This window comes from Lates calcarifer, linkage group LG21 (genome assembly GCF_001640805.2).
Source record: "Lates calcarifer isolate ASB-BC8 linkage group LG21, TLL_Latcal_v3, whole genome shotgun sequence".
Lineage (NCBI taxonomy): Eukaryota > Metazoa > Chordata > Actinopteri > Centropomidae > Lates > Lates calcarifer.
Window position 1 is genome coordinate 13,219,028 of NC_066853.1, and position 27,449 is coordinate 13,246,476.

The window sequence follows — 27,449 nt, forward strand, 5'->3', positions numbered from 1 at the left end:
TTGGGTTCACTATCAAAAGAATGCAGTGAAATCACAGGGTCTTAATGGACGCAACAGTGCACATATGCACTCACATCTTTGTACTCAATGGCCGCCTGTGTGTTCTTATCAGTGAGTAATGTCTTAAATAAACATGCATGTATACACGCTGCGCCTGTGCACCGCGCTGAGCACCATCCACAGAGTATTTCCACGCATTTGTTTATTGTAACTTCCTCATACAGAGAAATGTAATCAAAATTAATATTGGCAAGCACACACAAACACACACACCATCAGCCAATTAACAGTAAGGGTAATGTATTCAGACAGTTCAACAGTTCATGGCATATCACCTAAAATTGTTGTGTAAATATCATTATTCGTTGTGTGCCTGAGTTCGTTGTTGTTCTGCTTATTCGAAGAGTTTCCTCCACATCTCTGTCATTGTTTGCAGAAAAGTGATAGATATTTGCATCTCTCATGAAAGAGGGTTATTAAACTATTTTTCCAAAGTCCAATGAGAGGTGGTATTATGGGGATGTGTTCCTGCTGTCTGACCTCTAGCAAGTGAGAGGTGAACCATGGCCTCCATCCAGACCATTAGTCAGACACAATCACACAGCTTCATAGCAGATTAGTCTGCTGTATTAGGACTTAGAGCTCTATTAATGTAATCCCTCTGTTTTAGTGTGGCCTGGGTTTAGGGGCTTACATGTGCACACCACACACACACACATAGACACACACACACACACACACACACGCTTAAATACATGTATGCACGCACACATACAAGCTGTTTGGGTTATGGAGTTCACAATCAATGGATTAAGGTGAAATTTAGACAGTAGCTTAATGGACATGGCACTGACATTCTCTAAATGTGTGTTCTCTGAACAACAGCGCACACACACGTGATGTGTGCAGAGTGTACTTTTCTTCCTGGGAATCATCCATCCATTTATCCATTCCTTCATTTTATTTGTAAGCTGTGTTTCAGTGAGCCTCTTTTAAGCTCTGTTGTGTGTTTCTCTGGAGTAATGGTAAATATCTTTCTCAGGGCCGATGAGATTGAGATGGTGATGACAGACCTGGAAAGAGCCAATCAGGTAAAGTCGCTCAACATCCTTAGTCTAACATTTCAACACAGCATTGTCCAAATCGTTTATCACACCAGGCTCCATAAGTGTTATGGATTAAATGCAGACAAAGCAACTGAGTTCTTTTCTGAAATTGTTGATATTGTTGCACAGAAAAAAATGTGTTTATTTTATTATTATTCCTCTGTGCCACTCAACTGATGTCCAATATCTATTAAAAACACATCATGAGCCGCACTGTTGCAGTGTATGACATGTTCCATCATTACTTTTAACACTACTCGCTGTTTGAGTTGATCCCACATACATCGTCCTGCTGCCAGAAATACTCACTTGAGCACCAAATGTGTTTAACTAATCTGCTACTGAAAATACTCCCCAACAGATTCAATACTCCATCTATCCCAGGATCATTTGTTAGAAACAAGGGTGCCCAGCTGTTTTAGGAAATTATTTAGCTTTTTGTTTTTCTTAAAATTAAACCATATTCTTGACTTTTCTTTAAAAAAAAAAAAAAGATTGACATATTCAATAGGAACAAACAGGCTTGGGGCTGAAAGAGGCTGGGAAAGTTTTTTTTTTTTTAAAGTAGAACTTCTTGAGAATAAGAAAAGCACCGAACATCCCAAACCTTACCCTTGAAAATACACATATTTTTATCTGTAGAGAATCTATGAAATGTGGCTTACAATAACAAGTAATGACTTGGTTATCACTGTGAGAGCTGCTGTTTGTTCTACATGTTTATTACACACCTACTAAACCCATCCAGCTGAAATAAGCCCCCTAGCCCGCCCTCTGCCCTTGTGTTGTAAATATTCCTGTGGTATCTGTTAATGTCATTGTTGTTAACTTTCATTATTAGCCCAAGAGTATGATTTGTGGCTAAAGGGGTAGCATAGGCATGTAATGTTAATATTAGCCTAAAGGTTAGTGCTCCAACTATAATGCCACACACAAACACACACACTATTCACACTTCTGATTTGAGGTTTACAGAGGATGACAGCATGGCCTCCAGCTCAGTCACAGACTTTTTATACGCTTTTATAAGGAGAAAATGGAAAACAGGATTTTTTCTTTTCACGACTAGCAGTCCAACTCCCACCCAGTCAATAACAGCTCTCAATATGGTTGCAATTAGGAACACTGTGGAATCGGCTCCCTGTAACTCCTAATGATGGCAAGTTGGCCAGTACTGCAGATGATTCCCAACTGGAGCATGGCAGTCTGGCCGTAAATACAAGGCAGCGGGTATCATCTCAATTCTCAGGGACTAATTGTAGTATTTGCAATTAAGGAAAAATCCATGCTTGACTGTTGCCCTACGCTTTTGCTTTGCATTCTCTCAGCCCTCCTCTGTTCTGTATATATTTGTTTATGCTGGCAGGGCATGAACTTCCTTTTCATACAGACACACAGCTGGCTGGTAGGAGAAAATAGTGTATTGGAAAACTTCTTTCCTTCAATGTGATTGCATTTCTTTAATGCCACTTCCCCAATACTTGTAAAGTGTAGTGACATTAGTTGTATACTTTGATTAAAAAAATGTCAAGATAATTATTTTTGTTTCATCACCAAATAATTATCTCTAAAAACCATTCCTCAAATGACAATTAAAATGGTGACACAGGACAGAATTTACACTGAGAAAGTGGTTTGACAGCATTTTCAACAGAAAGAAGGTTTGCTTTCTTGGACTTCTCTCTACCCCCTCTCCATCTACATGCACTGAATAGGTTTTCAGTTTTCCTTTGGGGCTAGTGGAATATTGAAACAGGTCAAAGACATGAGTGTACACCAAAAAATACATTACCCAGTAGCACTGAATTGTCCATTAGATTGATGATGTTTGACAGTGTGAAAATCTCCACCAGTTTATTTTCCTTTAACATTTCTCCCTTTTCCTTCCAGCGAGCAGAAGCTGCTCAAAGAGAGGCGGAGTCACTCAGAGAGCAGCTGTCCTTGAGTAACCAATCCCAGCAGCTCAGCAGCCCGGCCAAGGCCGACCCCGACACGGTAACGCATTTCTCTGATTCACTGGATGGCTGACAAAGAGGTATTGATAGGCTAAAGATCAGCTTGACCTTTTAATGCTAGGGGTGATCAGCTGATTAAAGCTTCAATTTATGGATCACTGTAATTGTTGGTCTCAGAGGTCAGGCTTCTGAGTCACCAGTAACACATTGATTTGTTGTCTAAATTATTATTTTTACAAGAAAAGGAAAGGGTTTATTGGACCTGTATAACAGGCTGCAGAGGTTAGACTTAGTTAACTTAAAGACCGCCTCACCAAAGTTTCAACTTCACTGACCTCTCAGAGTTGAGTGGTGAATGAATTCTGCAATCTGTAGCTGTAACGATTGTAGTTTTCTCATTAGATTAAACCACCGTTCTATTTGGCCCTTTAGGAACAGGCGGTGGAGGTGGCATCTCACTCAAGTCTGGAGGCGGAGCTCAGGGCCAAAGAAAGGGAGACCGCCCAGCTGGTGGAGGATGTCCAGAGACTGCAGGCCAGCCTGACCAAACTCCGAGAGACCACCAGCTCCCAGATCACACAGCTGGAGCAGCAGCTCAGCAGCAAGACTGCCACTCTCAAGGTAGCCACAGAACACACAGCTGCAGTTTCTTTTTTCAAGTTATTTTAGCTATTAATTTTTCAGTTGGACTATTTCTGTATTGATGTCTTTTTCCTGCTTTGTTGTGTATTCTGATCACACCTGTAACTATATTCACACATTTACCTGCTCTGTTATGTTGTCTAGAGTTGAGTCACTGAAACAAGTGCATGACATATAAAGATCCAAGGATTGCTTGTGCTATTTTACTCATTTTCTTGTCATTTTTTCTCTTTGTAATTCACAGGAACTGGAGGAGAAACTGCAGAAGCAAGCTGACTATGAGGAAGTGAAGAAGGAGCTGAGGTGAGGAGCACACACATAGGCATTTGTGTGTGTGTGTGTGTGTCTGTCTGTCTGTCTGTGTGTCTGTCTGTGCGTGTGTCCAGTACAGATCTATTTATTGCATGCGTTTGATGTCTTTAACATTATTAAGCAAGATGCGTGTCTTCATTTAAGATGCGTAACTCAATTGAGTGCCGTTATGAAGGTGAAGCTTGTATGTCTGTAGCTTTATATTAGGTCTCTCTCGCTCACTGTCCCACCATCCTTCCTTTGTCCTTAAAGAGACAGAAAAAGATGGAAAAGATAGCGCGCTACACATTAGATGTGTGTGTGCATGTGTCTTTATTAGGGGTTCATATTGATAATTTTCTTCTTCTCCTCAGTATCCTGAAGTCTATGGAGTTTGGAACATCTGACTCTGTGCAGGTAAAAGTGACAATCTGTACAGACATGAATGACATTTAGCAGTGGGCCTTCTAGTAGTTATGTTACTGATAAAAAAAAATATGGTACAGAGAGGCTGCAGCAAAGTTATTTTGGGAAATATTTTAATTTCCGTTCCGTCCTCATGATCAGGACTCGTCCAAACCTCTGGAGGTGCTGTTGCTGGAGAGGAACCGTAGTCTTCAATCTGAGAGCGCTGCTCTGCGCATCGCCAACACTGAGCTCAGTGGTAAGTCTGCCCAGATGTAAGTTAATAATAAGGGCTGGGTTCATCAACACTGTCTCCACACAACCATCACTCAGACCAGCAAACATGAAAGAACGCCCACAGAAGCTGAGTCCAGTGTTCATGGGACCTTAGGTGAGGGCTCAGCTGCAGGTAAGGCTGTGCAGGGATGGCTATGAAGACTCTGCATCAGGGTAGAGCATACATACTACATGTATGTATATAGATTCTTTTTCTCTGAGAATACTTTACCATTTATTAATGTCTCTGGAATGATTTGTGACATCGAGTTGTCAATTTGCAAAAGAAATGCAAAACTTTATCATGGTACATAAATGTTGTTGCTTTCTGGTGCATCTCTGGTTTCTTTGGACACCCCAGCAGGAGGTCAACCTGAACAGTAGCAAAGTTGCAGTACACAAAAATGAGGACAACATACTATGCCCCCTACATCAGGTCTCTTGCCCTCTGCAACAGTGTTTATGGTTTTGAAATGTCATGGCTTTAGGCTTGAATAGTTGAATAGCTTTGAATTGATTAACATTCACAGTAAGGGGAGCTTACTGTCTTACTCAATCATGTTAAGTCTCAATGGTTATGCATTAGAAAATATTTCTCCCAGCGCTTATCATCAAGATGGATTCCAGTAGTTTTAAGACTGAGAAAATACAGTTTATGTCTATATTTGTTTTGGTGCATGTGAAAATTTAATCAGTCTAACTTTAGAGGAAAAAAGAGAAATAAGGCTTTTACTCATAGTCAGTACAGTCTGTACAGTCCCTGCTTTTGGTGCATGCATCTGTTTTCTGTTCAGCCATAAAAATTGTTTTTTAAAAGAGTTTTATTGCTCTGATTTTTCCTGGATGTATTTTTTATGAACTAAAGACTATGATACTGCATCTACAATGGAATAATTCAGTGTTTAGGAACACACTCCAGCAGCATGGAAGAGGACTCACATGGTGTATTGGCTATCTAAGGACATAATTTTACTCTGTCCAGTTACTTCCACTTTGCCTGCAAGAGAGAGAGACTGAGCCCTGGGCCAAGCTAATCTGCCTAAGTGGCACAGTGTCAATTGTTTTGTTTGTCCTTTTTTTCTTCCAGGCTGTGGCTTACAAGAAAGGTTGAAATCACAAATGCATGGGCACTTTGTCTGGGGGGGTTGGCAAAAAAGGAAAACAAAGTTCACTAATTTGGAAAAGACTTGATTAAGATAACTTTCAACTTTTGTTTTTTTTTCTCTCTCTTTTTGGAACCCCTTTTTTGTTGACTCCCCCATAATGCATGGTGTGTTTGACCTTTCTTGTAGGGTCAGCCGGGCGAAAAGGGACAGAAGAGTCCACAACGAAGGAGGAGACCATGCCCAGCGATCCCTCTTCCTCGCCCCCTCCTCCCCCTCCCTCTGTTCCTTCCTCCTCCCAGCTCCCCTTGTCTCGCACTCATACGGACCCCCTCAACACTGCCACCACCACCAGCAGCGGCGAAACACACCCTTTCACTCCTACGGGCATTGGACAGGACTTCTACTCCCCTGTGTTCCCTCTGGTGGGTGGTAAGATGGCTTTGAACTCCCTGATCCAGCGGCAGCTGCTCCAGACCTTCTACTCCAAAGCCTTGCAGGAGTCGTCTGGAATCCCCAGTGGGGCTCTACTGTTCACCCCCTTCACTCCTACCCTCAGCTCCATCCCTACCTCCACCCCTGGCTCTGGGTCCGCTGCCATCCCTCTGGCAGCCAGCAGCCCCCAGCCACCTCCAGCCAGCCCAGACATGGCTCCTGTTAATGGGAGCAGCACCGCTGGCAGCGCCCCGTCCCCATCACCCAGTCACTCTGACGCCACCACAGGGAGTGTTTTGGACGGAGAGGACATGGACACTGCAGAGATTGCCCGACAGGTGAAAGAGCAGCTGATCAAGCACAACATTGGTCAGCGTGTTTTTGGCCACTATGTGCTGGGACTGTCCCAGGGTTCGGTCAGTGAGATCCTGGCCAGACCAAAGCCATGGAACAAGCTAACCATCCGGGGGAAGGAGCCCTTCCACAAGATGAGGCAGTTCCTCGCTGATGAACAGAACATCCTTGCACTGCGCAGCATCCAGGGACGGCAGAGAGGTGAGTCTATGTATCTTTAATGTGCCTCTACGTGTGTTTGTATGTGCGTGAGTGTGTATGAGTGCGCGCGTGTGTCCTGCATGTGTGTGTGTGTGTGTGTGTGTGTGTGTGTACAGCCCTGCACAGAGCCATTGATTAGCTTGTCAATATGGACTAGCTTTTTATTTTTCTTTCTCTTTCCTAACTCCCATCCTGTGCCACACCTGTGTGTTTTGAGTGAGTTCCTAGTCACGCACTGATCCCAAGAGCCTCTCCTAGCTATTGTGGTCAATACAGAAACCTTTCACACATCAATGGTATTGATCGGTGGGAACTAGGAGGAAGGCAGGGGTACTGTTAACTACGGGTAGATTCGATTAGCCTGGGCCTGCTTTTGTTAACGCATCAGGACATTTGTGATTGAAGGTGGTCTCAGTGGTACAAAAGAAGTCTACCACCCAGTCCAAGACATAATCCATGTTGAAAATAAGGCTGCAGTTATTATGCCCCTGCTTAATACATACTATTCAATAATTAATCCCTCACCAGTCTGTCTTTGTAGTAGTTTAATATTCCTGTTAGAGGTAGGTTTCATTCCTACCGGGGCCACAGATGGTGAAGATCAATGCATTTATGGTACTATAATGTGCATTGGATGGAAATATCCACACATTCCATATGTTTGCAGAGCATTGTAGGGCACCATATAGTCTAGCTATAAAGGAAAAAAAACACACAAGTGCTGTAACATAGTGTGTGGTATATTGTTTTTAACAGAGGGCTCAGGCCAGCCCCAGCTTAGCCGAGTGTTTCAGGATGTTCCGAAGCGGAGAGCCCTCTCTGATACAGCTTCACACACAGGTCTGTCCCCTTCACACACAGAGATTCTAGCACGTTCTGTCTGTGTGGCATGTTTGTGTTGGGGTGAACTGTATCTATGGTGTGTGTGCGTGTGTATGTGCGGGTTGGCGTTTATTAATTTGCGCAGGCATACAGATGTAAATGTGCCTTGAAGGTAACCACACAGTTCCAGTGACTTGCGTCAAAGGAAAAGCCAGCATGTGTATTTTAGGGATTTTATTGGTAGTTGTTATTCTGTGGGGAGCATTTACTGTACGAACCCTGTAGCACGTGTGCATGTGTGAGCTCCAAAGGGACCAGAGAAATTATGACAATCTCTCCAGTGTAGTCGCCTCGTAGCTCAGTGGTGGGAATGTTGTTCTTTGTGCTGTGCAATGGTGTAATTATTCGATGTCCTCATAGGCTCCATTATTGTTCTCTTTACCTGCTCTGTAGTTGGTTATTTCTGCTTTTTAACCTGACAAGATTTTTCATCTCCTCCCGTTCCCTCCTCCTCTCCTTCCAGGTAACATTACTGCCCGCGTCCGCACCCCAGAGGCAGGTTCAGATGAGGCTATCAAGTCCATTCTGGAGCAGGCGAAACGAGAGCTGCAGGTGCAGAAAGCTGGTGAGTTGTTTTTTTTTTTTTTTCCTTCCAGAGAAGTCAAAGCATTGAGGATGATACATTGTGGCTGTTTGTCTGAGTCTCTAATGACGACCCCTTTTCTCCTCCCTCAACAGACTTGTCCCATGCTCAACCCTCATATGCAGGACTGAAAGGAGGGGGTGGAGGCGGAGTGGGAGGTGGAGGGGGCAGTGGATCAGATGAGGCCATCCGCTCCATCCTCGAGCAAGCTCGCAGAGAGATGGAGGCCCAGCAGGCTGCACTGGAGCCCATCCTCAAAGCCTCGTCTTCCTGCTCTTCAGCATCATTATCTCAGAGGGAACTCCTAAACTCTCCGCTCACCGCCCCCCTTCCCCCTTACAACCCCCTGGCACTTTCCCTCAAGAAGCCTCCCAGCTCCCTCCTGTCCTCGCCCTCATCCCCGTCTCCAGTCCTGGACTTCAGCTCCGGTGTGAAGAGAGAGGGCAGGGTTTCTTCGGGGATCGACATGTCTGTTGACGGAGCTCTCAGGCTGGGTCGGAGCTCTGAGGGTTCGGCCCGTTCCGGAAGTTCTGGGGGAGTGGGTTACTGGAGAGAGCAGTGGTGGAGCAACATGCATACAGAACCCCGCAGGAACATATCCAGCCAGACAGGAGAGGAGAACCACAACCAGGAGGACTCAAAAGAGGTAAGGGTAGCAGGGGGCGTGTAAAACAAAAGCTTGTGTGTGTGCTTTATCTGCCCTTTATCTGTTTTTGCGACTCTGTTTTCGACAGTGGTTGCGTGTCTGAGACATTCTCCTGGTCTGTGTTTTAGGGAATATTGAGTGACAGTCTGTCTCGACACAAACCGTGGAACAAGTTGAATCAGAGGAGCAGAGAGCCATACCTCCGCATGCAGCCGTGGCTCAATGGAGACCAGGGGCAAAACACACACATCCAGCAAGCTCAGAACCAAGGTAAACAAATCCCATACACACACACACACACACACACACACACACACACACACACCAGCACAGAGTATATGGATTCACACAACACAGCTCCTTGGGCTAGAGCATTACTCTGAAAGCCTGATTAGAGCTAGTGGCTAGTTGTTACTGTCAGTCTGTCACTCACCCCCCTTCTCCTCCTCCCCCCGCCCCCCAATCCCTCCCCGTCTCCTCCCACCATCCCCCCATCCCCAGTGCTGTGGCAGTGTCAGCCAGCAAGCTGCTGGTTTGTCATGTCATAGACAAGTTAGTGTTGCTGCGCCAGATGGCAGCTCTGTGTGTGTGTGTGCGTGCGTGTGCGTGTCTCTCTTTCTCTCTGGGGGTGTAAACAGCAGCTAATGTACACTGACAGCTCCTCATGACTGCTCTCTTCCAGCCTGCTGAGCTGCACAGCAGTACTACACAGACAGAGACAGGGAGATGAAGGAATAGGAGGAGGAAGCCAAAAAAGCTTCAAACTGAAAACTTAAGCACCTTTGCTGTTTGTTTAACAGGAATTAAATTAGTTGATGTAGTATGACTGAAGTCCCTCCCAAACCCAGCAGGTAGAGGAGATAAAACTGTGTTTTCTTACACGGTAACACGTCTCCTAACCTGTGTGATCTTTCTCGCCCTGTCTGTTCTGCTCAAGCAGAGGGTACTCCCAAGACATCAGCAAGCTGCAGCCCAGCTCCAGAGTCGCCTCTCAGTTCAGCTGAAGAGTCTGTCAACGGTCTCGCCGGGGATCCGCTCGCTTCACAGTCGTCCAGTCTCAAACCTCCATCTGAGGATCCCTCAGGTGGGGAGTCTCAGCCCGGCACCCCGCTGCCTCTGCCTGGGCACTCGGGTCTCAGCATCCAGGAGATGGTCGCAATGTCTCCTGAGCTCGATACTTATGCCATCACCAAGAAGGTTAAGGAGGTGCTGACTGATAATAACCTTGGTAAGAAACACAGGGGTTGTATTCACTCTTGCCTGTTGTGTTTTGTTGCATTTTTTTTTCGGTTTATGGGTCTTTCCCTTTCCCCTGTCCTCCCCATTGATGAATTATTCAGCCATTGAATCAGTTCTCAGAAATGATCATTTAATTTCCCCCCTCTCTCTCCCTCTCTCTCTCTCTCCTAAACAGGCCAGCGTCTGTTTGGGGAGACTATCCTGGGTCTGACTCAGGGTTCTGTCTCAGACCTGCTGGCCAGGCCCAAACCCTGGCACAAGCTCAGCCTGAAGGGCAGGGAGCCCTTTGTCCGCATGCAGCTCTGGCTCCAGGACCCACACAGTGTGGAGAAACTCATGGACATGAAACGCTTGGAGAAGAAAGGTGTGTGGTAGAAGCTCAATGAGGAGAAACAAACACACACTCCATACAGTGTGTAGCATGCTGTCAGAAACAATAAACAAAAGACTCATAGAAAAACCTTCATGTTATTCTGCTTAAGCATGCATTTATCTTATAAATACATTCACAATAAAACACAAGCAGCAGCCTTTGAATTACACATGCACATCTGCACACACAATATCCTTTGTGCAGGACAGCAGAGCATGTTGTGCAGATCACAGTCATCTTGGTGTGATGTCAGTACCAATCAGGACCGCAGACATCACATACTGTATTAGATGTGACAGCTAGGGGACTGCCGGGGGCCTGCTTACTCACAGTCATCAGCATTCCTCTTCATCATCGTCGTCATCATAATAATCATCAGTGTCTATAAGCTCGTATTTTTATCATTTATTAGCCCACAGCCACTCTATCACTCCATCATTCTCTGTTCCCTTCTGCTTTCACAAAGCATTTAAGAATCAGCTCAGCCAAGTGGCCTCACCCTCCTCGCTGCCTCCGAGTGACCCCTCTATTGTCCACTTGAAGCTCGCTCTCTCTTTGGAGAAGCATTTTTGAACCTGCCAGTAGGCGCAAGCATCTGCGATCAGTTTACCCTCCTGATATCCCAAACTATACACAAGGGCAAAAAACAAAACTGACCTTACATCAGTGTGTTCAGGGGTTGGATGTGAGGGGTTACTGTCCATTCAACTTCATTTTAGATTATTGACCCCAAAGTAAGCCATCCAAATAGCAATGGGGAATAGACCTGGCCAACAGCAAAGCCCAGAGGAAAGACATGGACTTAGTCTGGAGTAACCATATTTGACCTCTCACCCCTGTGGTACAAGCCTGCGAGGCAGCACACAACTTTCAGAGCAGTTCTAACCTTGCTCTGAGGGGTTTTTCCCTGCATCACTAATATATCTCCCAGCTTGTATCGGGGTTGAGAAAATGTCAACCTCATGCGAAGCTGCCATGAGCTGTTCATTTTCAGCTGCTGGTGCCCGGAGTGAATGGTGCTGCTTGTTTGCTATAAAATGGAAGAGATGCTTTCATTGTTAGAATTCCAGAGTGAGATGACAGCACCATCTAGTGGCCGTTGATGATGTTACTAGGAATATTTTCTGTCCCCTGTAGGTTGGGTTCATTCATCAGACGTGGAACATCCACTTTGACAGACTCCTGATCGTTTATTACTTAATGTCTGCTTAGCACTGAAACTGAGATCAGGGCAATATGTTTTATGTTGATTAAAAATACAAAAATCTAGAGATTGCAAATATAAATGCAAAATATTCCAAAACAGGTTGAATAATATGGATCAGTCTAGGGTTATTTTCATGAGAGTTAATCCACTAATTAGAATTGTGAAAGATTTTATGCTCATCAACACAGATTCCTGCATCTGTTAACTACAGCACAGTCAAAAATTGGAGATTTTAGACCAGACCATCAATCTGCTGCAGATGTGATTTTAGTATTGATACTCCCCATATTTGTTCATTACATAAATGTGTTTGTGAGGTACTAACTTAACCCTCTTGTTTTTGTGTCACTGTTCAGCCTACATGAAGAGGCGGCTGAGCTCCTTGAGTGATAGTCATTCTGTGGATGGAGGCTTGGTGGGGGTAGATTATGTGCAGGGCTCCCAGAGCCCGGGACAGCAGCACCTGAAGAAGCCCAGGGTGGTGTTGGGCCCCGAGGAGAAGGAGGCTCTGAAAAAGGCTTACCAGCAGAAACCCTATCCCTCTCCCAAAACCATTGAGGAGCTGGCCTCCCAGCTCAACCTAAAGACCAGTACTGTCATCAACTGGTTCCACAATTACAGGTCAGCATATGGAAGAAAGAGAATGATTGGTGTCAGATGTTTTCATTACCAGCTGTTCATCAAAGGGATTTGATATAATTTAAATACATCCAATGTAATAGTTATATAAACCTACTTACGTTAATTTTAATTGTGTTTCTTTTAGAAAAAAATATTTGTAGGTTTGCAGCTCATAACTTTATCTGTGCATAACTGAAAAGTTTTTGTATTTCTGTATGCATATCAAATCGTGTTGTTATTTGCTAGATTATTTTGGACATTGTCTCAGAAATTCCCACAACAAGCAAGGACTGCCCTACTGTCTTGTTCCATATAAACGGATATCAGTACATATATACATTAATATGAGATCATGTGTTAGTATGTGTTTGGTTCGACAAATAGAATCTTATAGTTTGAGTAGCGTGACTAAACCCACGTGTCTCTTCTAGGTCACGTATCCGGCGAGAGCTTTTCATAGAGGAGATCCAGGCAGCTGGAGGGTTGGGGCCTGGCAGTGACGGGGGATCTCCTTCCCTCCGTGGGTCCAAATCAGGAGAGGGGGACAGCTGTGATGGGACAGAATCTGAGGGCACAGTGGAGACACGCCAGGGACTGGGCATTGGCCTGGAGGATCACAGAGGAGCATGCAAAGACCACGACATGGAGGCTGAGTCTGAGGCAGGGGGCTCTAATAACTCCCCTGCTCAGATAGACTGCACCACCTCAGGCTTAGCCGGGCCAGGCTCCAGCTGTGGACAGGGTGGACTGGGGCTCTTCAGCCTCACAGAGGCAACCTCCAGTAGCCATGCCTCTAGTACTAACATCCCAGCCTCTGGCCCTGCCAGAAACCCCAGGGACAACAATCTGCGCAAGAAGAAAGCAGCCAATCTCAATAACATCATCCACAGGCTGGAGAAGGCTGCCAGCAAAGAGGATCCCTCAGAGTGGGAGTTCTAGCTCCCCCTGACCATCCTTCATCCCTCTCGTTTCATAACCTCACGACCTCTAACCTTGGACCCCTCCTGCTCTGTTCCAGTTGGAGAGTGGACACAGCCAAAGTCAAGCTCAGCAGCCATTTTTATTACATAGAAGCTTTCCGAAAAGAGGAAAGAAACAAAGAGTGGTTGGCAAAACCCTTAAAAAGAAGATTTACTGAATACCTAGAAGAACAAAATAAGAGAACTTAAGTGTCTCTCCTTTTTTTTTTTAACTGAGTTTTGTTTTTGTACTGAGAAAAGCACTTAGCCGTCCTGCTGGCCTCCGGCCCTGCTGTACCTCCCCCTATCACCAGCCACTGGTGCACCAGACTGGTTAGTCCTGAGCTGGGGTCTGACCCACAGCTGGGGTTGAAACCTGGACTCAGTAACACAGGCAAGGCCTGACACAGCAGCTGTCACAGTGATAGACACTGATAGATGATAGATAGAGACAGGAACTCTCTTACAAGAACTCTCACTTTCTTAAAGGAGATTTTTTCCGCTCTTCTTCTCACCTCCCAAGTGTCCACAAACCTCCCCTCACTCAGTGAGACGCCTCATTTTTCACACTGTAGAGTGACTGTTACAAACCCTTTGCCTTTTTCACTCACTGCGTGTGTGTGTGTGCGTGTTTGTACGTTAGGGGTTGTGTCAGTGTGCACCTGTGTGTGTGTGTGTGTGTGTGTGTGTGTGTGTGTGTGTGTGTGTGTGTGTATATATATATATATACACACCCAAAATGGTGTGTATGTGTGTGTGTGCGTGTTCTCTTCTCAATGGCAGCATGTTTTCTTTTTTATCTCACTCCTACACTCTTAAGAGGGTAGTGGAAGGCCTGCCGGCTGAGCTGCCATGGTTACTGATGTAAGAAAGATGAACTTTGACCTGTTGTGTCCCATATCCTATCCTGCTGACAGCCATGTGATGGCCAGAAGGATCTCTAATTCCTCACAAACACACGCACTCATCTGAAGAGGAAGGAAGGAAGGAACCCTCTTTTGCCTCCTTAAACCCTTCTTTTAAGGATGAAGGATGATCTCTTTTTTTTGATATTGCAATTTGGTTGCCAATAAGAGATTGCACAGTCTATTGACTCTAAAGAGTACAAAATAGGGAATTTTAGGAAGCATTTTTAATTAGTACAAAATAAGAACAGAAAATAAGAGAATTACTGGTTACTGTTTTTAAAAGAAAAAGAAGCGAATTAGAATGGAATAATGTTGCGTTGTTGAAATACGATACAATGAATTTCACGTAGTACTGTAGCTGTCTGACATGGTGATACTATACGTGTCTCTTGTTGTTTTAGGTTGTGCACGTCACAGCTTTGCCCGGCACTGGACCTGCTGGGTGTATGTGTGTGTCTGCACCACCGATAAAAATTTCTCTGTTCACAAACACACATCTTTTTATAGGCCAAATCAGGAAGAGTGTGTGTGTGTGTGTGTGTGTGTGTGTGTGTTTGTGCGTCTCGTGTGCATTTGTATTTGCCTGCATGTAAGTCAGGGTCGAGGTCAATTCACTCAGAGTTAAATTTAAGAAGTAGATTATTAATAATGAAATTCTTGACTGAAAAAATGGGTTGTAGTGAATGGAATTGCAATGTACAGTACTTGATTAAGCTGTACGTTCTGTTGATTGCCGTCAAAGTGAATTCACCCCAATCCTGGTGTGAGTAGTTACCACTCTCCTCCAGTCTATCTATCCTGTATCCAGGGATGTTAAGTCTTTTGCATTGAATTCTACTGTATACACTACAAATTATAAGGCATATCACCTCCTCCCTGTCCCACACAAGCCCTCAGTGCCTGTCAGCCCACTGCCTCCCCTTTGTGTGTGTGTGTGTGTGTGTGCGCGTGCGTGTGTGCGCGTTTGCGTGGGTGCATGTACACGCATGCCCGTCAATACATGCGTGTGCACAAGCGTGTGCGATTGAGGAGTGTTCAGTGTTTCCAATGAGTGGGGTCATATTTCGTATCTACTTGCACACACTACTAGTGCACAACTGACACCCTTCTTTAAGCTGTTTGATGCGTTACCATTACATTAATCTTCTCACAAAGTAGTGTAATACTATGATTTACTGTAGCTTGGTTTTATTGCTATTTTGCATTTATAGTTTGGTTTTTATTCTGCTTATTTATAGGTGCTGTATTTTTCATTTAATGTCTTATCATTTGAGTTGTCTATTTTTTAAGGGATTATACTGTTCCTGAGGGCAAGTAACATTTTTATTAGACGTATAGACTGCCGGCAGTATTGGTTAATATTTACAAAGATGTACTAGTTCTCATTTGTTTGTATATTCATGAATCCTAAAGTTTAGTGTCATTTCAATAGCTTTGAAAGATGTGTTTGCTACAGTTCATGCTCCCGTAAGCATAAAGCTTTTACCACAACAGTTATGCTCTTAAATTGCTAGCTAGAGAATCAAAGGACATATCAAGATCAGTGAATATATGATAGCATATCTCTTTTCCTGTTTTCTATTCTCCGATAATGTTTTTTTTTTTTTTTTTTTTGGCTGTTTCTTGGGCAAGCCCAACACTAACGCTCGGCAGGGCATGCAGCTTTCTTTAGAGTTTAGAGTTCGCCCACTTGTTAATCACATCAACATAATTATAACAGGTCCAAGTGTATACACTTTGTCAAATAGGTCAAATGAAATTACCTAAACTTGAGAACACATGTTAACTTGAAAGAGGTCATATCTGCCAAATTGAGATTAGAGAAGTGTACCAGCTAGCAGGTGTGCTATGCCAGATTGAACAGAGATAGCCAGCCTATGATTATGCAGAATTTATATTGCAGTCCGTAACAAAGCACTTATTAGGATCTTTTTTGAAGACTTAACCTAGGACAGGGTCTGTAAACACTACAGCAGAGTACGGTCCCAGAATCCTGGGAAATGTATGCCTTTTTTAAAAGTGGTTGTGAACCAAGCACAGACTCTTATCCACACCCTAACACTAAAAAAAACACATGAGATAGCTGTACCCCTGTTTTCTACATGATGAACTGCATTCTTACATAGCAGACCCTTATTTCAAACTACAGATGACTGTGTGACAGAGAGACATTGTCCTGTACAGTTGTAGATATTATGAGTAAACACGTGTTTTGGGTTCTTTCCAAAATCTCCTCAGTCCATCCTCAAGCCTCCCGTTTCCCTGAATCTACATTCAGACATATTGGCAGCCTGTCAAAAGATACTGATAACCTCATTGCACTGCATTAAGATGCATTAGTTAAAATTGGATTTTCTAATGCATCTAATAATTGCAAAATTCCTCAAACATTGGCTCTTCCTGTGGACGACTGATGTGAAACATCTGTCTTCTGCAGAATACTGAAGGCCTGTTGCCTTCTGTTGGACTGCTTGGACTGGACAACCACAGTATGTTTTATGGTGATGAATAGCTACTGTAAAGTATAAGCACTTAACCCATTTGCCATTTTATAGCCAGATCCATCAACTCACCTAAACCATGTGAGATCATCAGATTTGTGCCTTTAACTGCCAAGCAGGGCACCAAACTAGTGATGTCATTAGATGTAGACGATATCACCTGATTTTTTTCATGATCTGTCCGACGTCTTGATCCAGATTTATTTCTTACACACCTCGTAGTGGTACTTAAAAGTCAACTTTTCTCAGCTCTCCAGAGAGGGTTGTATATAATCGCTGGAGTGCAGTGAAACAGTAAAAAGAGAAAACAAAAACTTGTGTATTCTTAACGACTGGCCTGCAGATGTGTTTCGGTTTGCGGGTCTCATTTCAGACAGTTGTTTTCCCACAATGCATTTCTTACGTTGTACATAACCTAACTAGCAGCGAAAGGCCAGAGCATTGAATGAAGGAGGAAGCATGCAGAAACAGCGTACACTGTAATAACACTGAATTTATTCATAGGGCATTTTGTATTTTTCTGTTTGTGTCAGGTTTGCTGTGACATTAATAACGGCACTACAGGTATTGATAATGACGTGTGCCAATTCTAATGGTTATTTGGAAAAGAGACGTGTAAATACAGTCGATCAAGTAGCTATTGATTCACTATTGTCACAGTATGCTTTTGTTTGAAGGCAGGAGGAGAGAAGGGACGATTCAGGACTTTTCCATGATCCACAGATATTTTTCTACAAATTTAAATCAGATGATTCTATACACTGTTGAATAACATTGTAAAGGTGTAACAGATGCTGTATATCATATCATGTTTTCTGAAGTCGTAAAGCTTTACTGTATGATCTGTTGAAGTAGTGGTTATTCATTTGACATATTAGTTGTAATGGAAGCCCGAACAGCAGCACTGGTCACCATATTCAGGAAAAAAAAAATGAAAGAAAAGAAAAAAAACCTCAGATGTTTTTTGTAATACTTTTAGAATATATCTTATGAAGTGGGTTTTGTAAGGAAACACTTTCCGAATCAGTGGTGCTGTATGCATAGCACACTCAGTAATACATACACACATAATACAGCACAATACACTCATCCTTTAAACTCTTCCCACCCCAAACCCTCCACTTTACTCGCGTGCTTTGTTTTTTTTGTTTTTTTTCAGCTCACCTCTCACGTTGGCTCCAGCTAATTTTAAGTCTTAAACCATTTCCTCTTTATCTCTTTGGTTATTTCATGCTTATCTGTACAATTTTAACACCCAGAGATCAACTCTGGGGCGATAAAAAACATTTCAGTGAAAACTCACAAGACTTAAAAGAGGAAGCAAAAAGCCAAATAGTGAAATAGTTATCCACCTCTGTTGAAAGGTTGCTGACAGTTTTTTTCTGTATGTTGCTACCTTGTGTCGTTGCTTCACTTCACCCATAGCTTAAACCACAGTGTAGTCTGACAACCAAATGACCTGGGGAGATCTTTAACCCCCACCCCCCCTCGCCCCCATCTCCCCACCCTTTTGGAAAGCTTTAAGATGCTTGTTGAGGCTTTAGCAAGTTCAGAGTGTTTTTAGATGATTTTCTCCAACCTGTCATCAACAACGTGGAAGTAATAATTCTCATAACTTCTCCCACTGCTTATTTTGTGAGTGTGTGTGCGCGTACGTGTGTGTTGTAGTACAAAAGGCTGCATGACTGTAAAGGGATGGTTAAGATGTTTTTTGAAAGTTGTTTCCCTAGCACTTCTGTCACTCCTGAGATGCTTTTTTGTCCTTCGGGGTCTCCCTCCCTTTCGTTTTTCCTCATGTATCATTGTTTCTTTATCTTTCTATTTACTAAACGTATCATGTTGTTTGTTCTCAGCACTGTAAAACAGTCCCTTCTACAACATTGAAAAGCAATATCACTGTATGAAACGTTCACAATGTATTTGTTATGATTGACATTTGATTCATCATTATTATTCACATGCACCCTAGGTGTGATAATTGAAGTAAATCTCTTTTATACAAATACTAAAAGTGTGCTGTGGTAGTTTTTTTTCTTTGCCAAAAACTTTGTTGGAAATGTACTTTGTTAAACACCTGGATGGTTGTGTAAAAGAAGTATTCTCAGAGAAAGAGATTAGTAGGAAAGACTCAAAGTAGGATTTTGGGGCAGAAAAGGGAATCCCACAGGGGTTTTCAGTGATGTTGTGGATGTTGGATTGCTTCTGCCATTTACAGCTGCTACAGGTGAGTTAGTTCGGGACCTATAAATAAAATCTAAAGACAAGCAAGGTGTCTGAATGAAAAATCATTTACAAGTTCTCCTCCTCTTTCCTCTCTGCCCTCGACAGGCCGTTACACGGAGCTGCAGGTGGAGTTTTCGGCCGCAGTGCGCACCAGCGCGGAGCAGAAGGAGCTGATCCTGAAGCTGGAGCACGACCTTAGCACCATCCAGGGCATGTCCTCCCTGCCACGCCCCGACGCAGACGGGTCAGAGGTCAGCAACATGGGGAACATCCCTGAGCCAATCAAAGAGGCCACTGCTATGTTTGCTGGTACGTACCTGGGTTCTACACACAAAGTCAGATGGCTTCTTTGTGTTAGTTTCAGTTTTTGTCAGACTTTGGATGGAATCATTTGAAATACGATGATCCCCCAGTGATGGTCTCTGCTGATGCTTCCCCCTGCCTGTAGTCTTTTGTCATGCACATGCATTTTTGTGAAAAGCCAATTAGAAACCCAGTTGTTTAGAAATCAGGTTTCTTTAGTCCCCCTACCTTGATTACACACAAACCAGTTTCTTGGTTTTGTGACATTTAAGAAACCAACTAACAGGAGAAAGTTGACTGTAACCCAGTGACTCACTTGCCTGTAAACACACTGATTGATTCACATATTGATAAACTCTAACATCACTTTTGTCCAACTAAGCCCTGTGCACTTCAAACTGATGACAGGAGCTCAGAGAAAAACACAAACACAGAAATCTGTAATATAAAAAACCCCAAAATATATTAATTTTGGCAGAATATAGTGTGTTCATGTAAGACACCAATACTCATAGTAATGAGCTAAAAGAGAAAATAGGTTTAAATATTCATGTATGCATGCTGGTTGAAAGTATCAGGAGCGTTTTAATTGTCTTATCTGCTGTTATGTTTCTCTGCTGCCAAACAGAAAATGTCATGGCAAGACAGAAAAAGATTTTGTGAATTTGGGTGCATCTCTTCAAGACACATTGATTTTTTTTCTCTCTGTTAAAAAGATAATAAGCTACCACTGTATAATAACTGTTAAACTGAGGCAGACTCTTTTAATTAATCTCCCTGCTTTGATGCTCGTGTGAAATCTGCACATTTAAAAGTCTTTGTTCTAATGGAGGTGATAGCACATGAAAGCGGTGTCAGTCCTCACGGGCATAAAAGTGAAAATACTGAAGCCTGACTTGCCAACAGCACAACTTCTTTGATTGAAGTGAGGTAAACCTGCTGAGTGGAGACACTGCGGGGGTGGTTGTCTGTTGAAATACTGCAAACTCGCCTGATTAGAGGGATTTAAGTGTTTTTTTTCCCTTACATGTGCCAGTCAAGACAGAGTCCAGAGTTAGACTCACGACTGCCTGTGTGCAAATAAAACACATTTATCATACAACATCTGTGGCCGTACATGCATATAAAGATAGGAAGGTGAAATATGGCATTTAAGTGTTGCATTATCTCCAGGTTCAGGCGTGAGCCCCCATCCTGAGCTTCCTCAGGGCCAGATGGACTCTCTGCTCTCCATCATCTCCAGCCAAAGGGAGAGGTTCCGCTCCCGCAACCAGGAGCTAGAAGCTGTGAGTCACGATCTCTCCTTATCACACACACACACACACACACACACACACACAGTATACTCCTGTGTCCTTTTCTGAGAGGACTAATTTCTCATCCATTTGTTTCCTCTGTCCCCCTGCAGGAGAATCGCTCCATGCAGCAGACCATGCAGGCCCTGCAGAATGAGCTGGACAGCCTGAGAGCAGACAACATCAAACTCTATGAGAAAATCAAATTCCTGCAGAGCTACCCCAGCAGAGTGCGTCATCGTGTGTGTGTGTGTGTGTGTGTGTGTGTGTGTGTGTGTGTGTGTGTGTGTGTGTGAGAGAGAGACTGAATGAATGGCTGTGCTCTACATGGGTGACATATTTGGTATCATGTTGATCTTGTGGAATCTGAAAATATTTTGGAGGAATATTTTTAGATCTGTGTTTTTCCTCTGTGCTGCAGGCTGGAGGTAGTGACGACACTGTGATGCGTTACTCCTCCCAGTACGAGGAGAGACTGGATCCGTTTGCCTCCTTCAGCAAGAGGGTAAAGGACACACACCTACACATGATCAAATCTCGTAAACACTCTAAAGCAACCTGTCATTTCCTGGTCCAACTGACAACTGGCCAAATATGGATGACAGGCTGGGATATTTCCAGCACAGCGACAATAGAGCTTGATTTAGTGCCAGTCCTACAGAATTAAAGGCCAAGCTCTGATTTGGATTCTCCAGTTTGCATTCATCCAGGAATAGTTTATAATTGCTGTCTCACATTGATGGTGATGACATTCAAGCAGTGAGTCACGTCTCATTTTATGCGCTTTGTTAAAAATTATTCTGGAAAATGAGTGAATTAGAGGTGGATAGGACATATTATGCAGAGGGAAATTACAACTACATTTTGTCGCATTTTAATATTACTTGTTTTCACACTTTCTATAGAAAGTGTGAAACAAGTGTGTGTTTCTGTTGAGACTAACCACTCTGTGTTTGCAGGAGCGTCAGCGCCGATACCTGAGCCTCAGCCCCTGGGATAAGGCAACTCTGAGCCTGGTATGCCTCTCTCTCTCTCTCTCTCTCACACACACACACACACACACACACACTTGGCTCATGTGTCTGGCGCAACTCCTTATCTAATCCTTTGATTTTTGTGTCTCTCAGGGACGTGTGATTCTCTCCAACAAGATGGCCAGGACCGTTGCTTTCTTCTACACCCTGTTCCTGCATTGTCTGGTCTTCCTGGTAATTCTCCTTATAAATCTGAGAAGCTTCTAACACATACCATCAATAGCTCCTGTGTGTTCACCTTTAGAGAAAACGAACTGACTTGTTACCTGTGATTTTCAGGTGTTGTATAAGACCGCTTGGAGCGAGAGCATTGGCAGAGACTGCACCGCTTTCTGCGCTAAAAAGTGAGTGTGTACCCCACAGCTGGAAGTGAAGCTCGTTGAGTTTGGCTTTATATGACTGAATGTTTTGATCCATATTTGATGTTGTTCCTAATTCTCTCTATTTCTCTGTTACTCCAAGGTACTCTGACCACCTCCACCGTTTCCATGAGAACGACCAGAACCTCTAAGCTGTCCCACAGTAATGTCATCTGGTCTCATGTGAGATGGGGCTGGTTCAACATTCAGCAGCGTGCAAAGAGTTTACCTTGGAGTTTTATTCTTGTTCTTGCAGTAGCTAATATATCCACTAGGGGGCAGTTTAGGGCTGTAAACTGAAAATCAAAGGCTTGATTGATTCTAAAATAGGTTCCTCTTGTTGTCATTTCAAGTTACAGTTGATGTACAAGGCTAGCAGAACTATAGCTGAAGGTTCCTTCTTAAAATCTTAGATTAACATAACGCTTAAAGTCAATCATTAGGAGTTCATGTAACATGTGCTGCTGTTGCACAAATTAAATGAAGTTAAAATGTAGTTCTTCCTATACCAAAGGGACCACGATTCTTGGGCCTTTGTGTGTTTTTTTTATTTTTTTTTTTTAGTTAAACTGGAATTTAGAATAATTAGGGAATTTAATCAGAGAATAGTTACTGTTTAAAGATTAAAGGTGATATATATTTAACATTATATTTTATGTTTGATTGGGGACTTTATTGTGAAGGTTATTTGGAAAGAGATTGTTATTTTAAGAGGTAGTGGTGATGGAACAATACATATTTACAAAGTTGTTTTTCATTCCTTTTGAGATTTTCTTTACTTGAGATTGACTGATTAATGGATAAGTTCAGTTTTTAATGACATGTTTCTTGACAGAGAAAACACCTCGTTACTGTCACTCGCTATTAAGAGAACATTCACTCCTCACCGGATAGATGATGGTTGCAGCAGTAAAACATCAGTGTTTACTTAGTCTGTGTTTCTAATATACTTCTCCAAGACAAATTACTGTGCATGTTTACCTGCTTACTTCTTCCTTTTCTGACTGATTGCAGATAAAATAAAGACTATGCAGTAATTTTTTCTTTCAAATCATTTTCATTTAAAAGTACATGGATAGGCACAGTGTATGTCGGGTTAATGGTTTGTGTATGATCCTTACACAGAATCAGTTAATGACAACAGGTTTGCACTTTGCAGCAAGGTTATTTTATTTAGGGATGACTCATGATATTCTACATTCGTATACATTGAATTCAACCTATTAACATGTATTGTGTGAGTTGCCTGATACAGCTGTCTCCTGCAGGGCAAGTGTCTGACTTTACTCTGAACTGACTCAACTAATTTATCAGCGACGGTTTTCTTTGTTTTCTTTCTTCTTACATTAAGCTACTTTTTTGCATCTGGGAGCAGAGAAATACTTCATAAAAGTCTGCGATCTGAAGGGGCAGTCATGCTGTGATGCGCTGGAAAAATTATGAGAGAAAGGACACTGAACTCAACATACATGCAAGCCCGCCCTCATTCCTAATCATCTGGCCTTGAGTTGTCGGTAGCACAGGCAGGATGATGGCAGAGGTGTGGGATGAAGAGGGGATGTGGATTGATGATATCTGTCCCTGTCAGATAACCTCAACAGCCCGTTCATTGAAAATCACTGCTATAGAGTTGCTGTCCAAAAACTATTAAACACACACTGTTGCAATGGATGACATGTTCCTCCATCAAGATGAACATAGGCTCTGTGGTATATTTTGATTCAATCACAGATACAACATCCTGCTGCTTCAGATACTCTGTATTAATCCGCAGCTGAAAATAGTCCCCAGTAAATACAATATTTACTCCTGTTTGCATAATGTTTGCTAGAAGCTACAGTGCCCAGGTTTGTTAGGGAATTACTTGGCCTTTTTAAAATATTCAAGTACATCTTCATTTTTAAATGTTTATGTCCTCAGTAAGAATGAATGGGCTTGGGGCTCAGAGCCATAGACAGGATGAGGAAGTCATAAAGTATTGAGTCACGACTGTTTCACTGTTCATTGGTCTTTTCATTGGATTTTCTGACAGTAACAGTAATATTACAATGGTCTCTGTATTTTTTACATAAGTCATAATGGTAAAGAGACAAATGTGGGCTGATAGTAAGAACTCCTGGGTCTGTTTAACAGCTGACCCAGGAGGAAGAAGCGGAAGTGACTGACTGCACTGAAACACACACTCAGAGGGGAATGAATGTGCTGATCAGTGATTCGGGCCTGAGCGGTCCCACTGAGAGCTCCCTGCATCTCAGTATGACTGAATTAGACTGCATTATTCATGAAAGGCCTCCTCTTAAAGAGCACCTCCGCTCACATCCATTAAAGACTAACGAGACAGACGCACATAACGCCGCCTCCTCCTCCACTTTTCCATCTATCTTTAGCCATTTTTTTTGCTTATCAATCAGAGCAGACCCTGAGCTATCTCAGCACAATTACAGCCTCATGCCCCCCACCCCCCACTTCCATTCACCTTTAACATCCAACTTGGAAATGCACACCTTTTTTACTTTACCCTCCCCTCTCACCAATCTCCGTCTCTCTTTCCTCCATATCCTTCGTCTCAGCTTCTCCGGCTGCCCGTCGACAGCTCCATAAATATTAACAACCTCCATCTGTAGAATAACAAAGGTCTTAAGTAAGTCTAATGGCCCTGATGTTATTTTTACAGCAGTGGACGGGTCATTTCACCAGGACTGATCCTTGGTCCGAGAGCTCTCTTTAATGACAGCACACTGATGGGTCAGCGTTTTATTTATTTATTTATTTTGTTTTTTGCCCTGTCATGTTTATTTTGAGGCTGTTTCAAGGAGCAGTCTGCAGCATCCTGCAGTGAGGGAGAGACTGAGTGTGCAGCTGGAGAGGAGAAAGAGGAGAATATTGGATTATTTCATCTTTCTTTCATAGTCTAGATTTTTCATTTCCATCTTGGGTTCAGTAGAGGGCAGTAAAGTTATGTTTTATTATGATTATGAATTATTTAGCTAACTCTCCTGACTATAGTCCCTCTTATCCCTTGTCTGCTTGCATCACCGTCAGTTTTCCCTTCTTTTTTTTCTAAACTCAAATCACCATATAACAAATCCCACCACGTCCTTTTTATCATTCTTAATAGGACGTTTGTGTGAATGTAGTTCCTGTTGTCTTCCTCTTGTAACAACTGTGAAACCACTGACCCCAGTGATGGCTCTGGATGGAACTTTTTAGGGCTAACTAACAATTTTTATTTTAATTTTTTTAATGACACAAATTGCCACAGCCTGGGGTGATGTCCTCCTACAGGTCAGACCAGACCGTAAGAACTTTTTGCTCCTTGGACTGTGACGGCACGTTCACTTTGAAATAAAATAATGGCCCTGCAAGTGCCAAGTCTCAGCTCACTGTGTGGCAGGTATAACCCTCGTTTCACATGCCATGTCTACCTGTGTATGGGTCCAGTTACTTTTCAACACCTATAGTTTGGGCACCATGTGTTAGGTCATTGTCTCACACAGAGTTCCTTCTATATTAATGTAAACATGCTCAAATTGAAGCTGAGATTTAGCACTTTCATGTAGTGTCCATTATCTCTTGCAAACTAAATGTGCTGAGGCACAGAGCCGCCTGAGGGACAACAAATGTGTAAATATTGTAATACTTTCATGTGGGGACTCTAGTCCTTGTTTCGCCAACACGAGAGAGACGTGCAAAATTGCCCACAACTGCAGCAGTAACTGCAGTTATCACAGGTTCACGGTACAGAAAAAACTGACCAGATGTCATGGCGAGTGCCATCACAACATCGCACTGCTCTACTGTCAGATTATTGTAATTTTAGGAAAGATTTGTTTTCTATTTGTGAGTACTTTCTTCAGATATTATTCACTTTAAAGTATACAGGGGTTTTATTTCATGTAGGGGGAAGGACGTGAAACATGTCTTACTGGAGGGAGCTGTGCAACCCATGTCATCAACACCACTTTAAACATTTGCACCATAGGGAGACACAGTTTACAGATGACTTAACTTGTGTGTAAAGTTTTTGGAAATACTCTAACAGAGTTTGGCTTGTGGCTGGTCAAAAACATTTCTTTCTTTCTTTCTGACAGAATTTAGACTCTTGACCTCAGCATTTTTAAAATGTTGGCTACAGCCCTGCTGACCACCTCTGCCCTTCACACTGAAGCAGAGACGAGCAGCAAAAACTGGCGTTTCAGGCTGATGTTCCATCCAGTTTGGAGCTTCATGAGCTCAGATGTTTTGTCTTGAATCAATGAAGAGGGTTCAGTTCCAGCAGTTTTCACAGCAGAGCCTCCTGGGCTGCAGATCAGCCCTGGTGAGAGAGGAATCGTGGAAACACTCCGTACAGCATGAATCGTGCTTTAGCTTGGCAGGTAAGATTTTTATTTTTTTCTTCCTCCCAGACATACCTCCCATTCAGCTGCATCCTCCTCATTCATTTCTCTGTGGCTGTGAAAATCTCATTCAGTGCATTCATTGAACTAACACACCATTCAGGATTTTTCCCCTTTGTGTTGCTAAGTAGCTCAGGCCATAAACTGCTGAGGACTGTTGCATGGATACAAAGAGTGTGTGGGAGTGTGTGTGTGTGTGTGTGTGTGTGTGTGTGTGTGTTAAAGAGGGTGGATTGCTGGGGGAGTTTGGTGCCCACGTTTGTGTGTTTGGGAGGTGCCATTCATTTTATTTTGGATAAATCATTCAGTAACATTTCGGCCCTCTCATAATCCCCTTTGGAAAACATCTCCGTCTTTCGTCCTTCCCTCTGTCCCCCCCCAAAAAAAGGGGTGTTGCCATGGAAACAGGCCTCCTCTGTCAGGTAGCTCCATGCTGAATGCTCCCCCCTGTGCTCTGATTTGCTCCAATGTCGTCTAGCTGAATCACTCGGCCACGTGATCCCGGATCAGCCAGTCTGGATGCTGAATATGGAGCCGGTCTCTCTCTCGTATGACCTCCATGGTCCCCCCCAAACACACACACACACACACACACATAACCACACCACACCTCTGAAGTCGCCCCCCCACCCAGCCTTCCTCTCACCTCTTCTGGGGAAGATGATGGGATGTGACGGGTGGATGTAGATCATGTTTATTCACTGTACAGTCATTGCAAAGATTAAAAAAACATGATTAACGAATGTAAATCATTCTTTGTTTGGTGAAATACAATGTTTTGAAGACATTTTTTATCAGCTTCAATAAATGTGTAAGCTCCATTCATGGCAGTGGTAAGGGTTACTATCAAGGGGGTTCTCTGTGCTCGCCTTAAATCTGAGTTTAAAGACATGCATTCAAAATAGCAGCTAGCTTGTAACTTAACTAATCATGATCCAATATATAACTTCCACAAGTGTGATGTGGACATTTGAAACCTCCAATGCAGACAGGAGAAAAATATTTTCATATCTGCTGGATTTTTGATGAGGTAGAAAGAGTAGCTGAGAATTTGTGGTGTGGTGGGATCTTTTTTAAATCCGAAAATCATGTTCAGACACAAATTATTATTCAAAATAGAGTGTTTTTATGAAACATCTGGATGGGATCTG

General features: G+C 43.1%; 1 protein-coding gene across 3 annotated transcripts in view; it reads left to right on the forward strand.

Moving 5' to 3' along the window:
- cux1b (cut-like homeobox 1b) overlaps positions 1-22,938 on the forward strand; it is a 60,317-nt gene extending 37,379 nt beyond the window's left edge. The window contains exons 9-23 of one of the 3 annotated variants that reach the window (XM_018702132.2): positions 1,043-1,091; positions 2,997-3,101; positions 3,494-3,682; positions 3,948-4,006; positions 4,369-4,411; positions 4,562-4,658; positions 5,968-6,768; positions 7,525-7,608; positions 8,114-8,215; positions 8,329-8,879; positions 9,008-9,149; positions 9,820-10,107; positions 10,294-10,482; positions 12,055-12,319; positions 12,751-18,698. In XM_018702132.2, coding sequence (XP_018557648.1) covers positions 1,043-1,091; positions 2,997-3,101; positions 3,494-3,682; positions 3,948-4,006; positions 4,369-4,411; positions 4,562-4,658; positions 5,968-6,768; positions 7,525-7,608; positions 8,114-8,215; positions 8,329-8,879; positions 9,008-9,149; positions 9,820-10,107; positions 10,294-10,482; positions 12,055-12,319; positions 12,751-13,258 — 3,472 coding nt within the window. In that variant the 3' untranslated portion in view covers positions 13,259-18,698. Of the gene's footprint in view, positions 1-1,042; positions 1,092-2,996; positions 3,102-3,493; positions 3,683-3,947; positions 4,007-4,368; positions 4,412-4,561; positions 4,659-5,967; positions 6,769-7,524; positions 7,609-8,113; positions 8,216-8,328; positions 8,880-9,007; positions 9,150-9,819; positions 10,108-10,293; positions 10,483-12,054; positions 12,320-12,750; positions 18,699-19,015; positions 19,220-20,386; positions 20,500-20,621; positions 20,739-20,929; positions 21,014-21,467; positions 21,525-21,635; positions 21,717-21,821; positions 21,887-22,004 lie in introns of those variants that run through there. The other 2 variants (XM_018702133.2, XM_018702131.2) reach the window with 2 other exon arrangements.
- Positions 22,939-27,449: the final 4,511 nt, after the last annotated feature.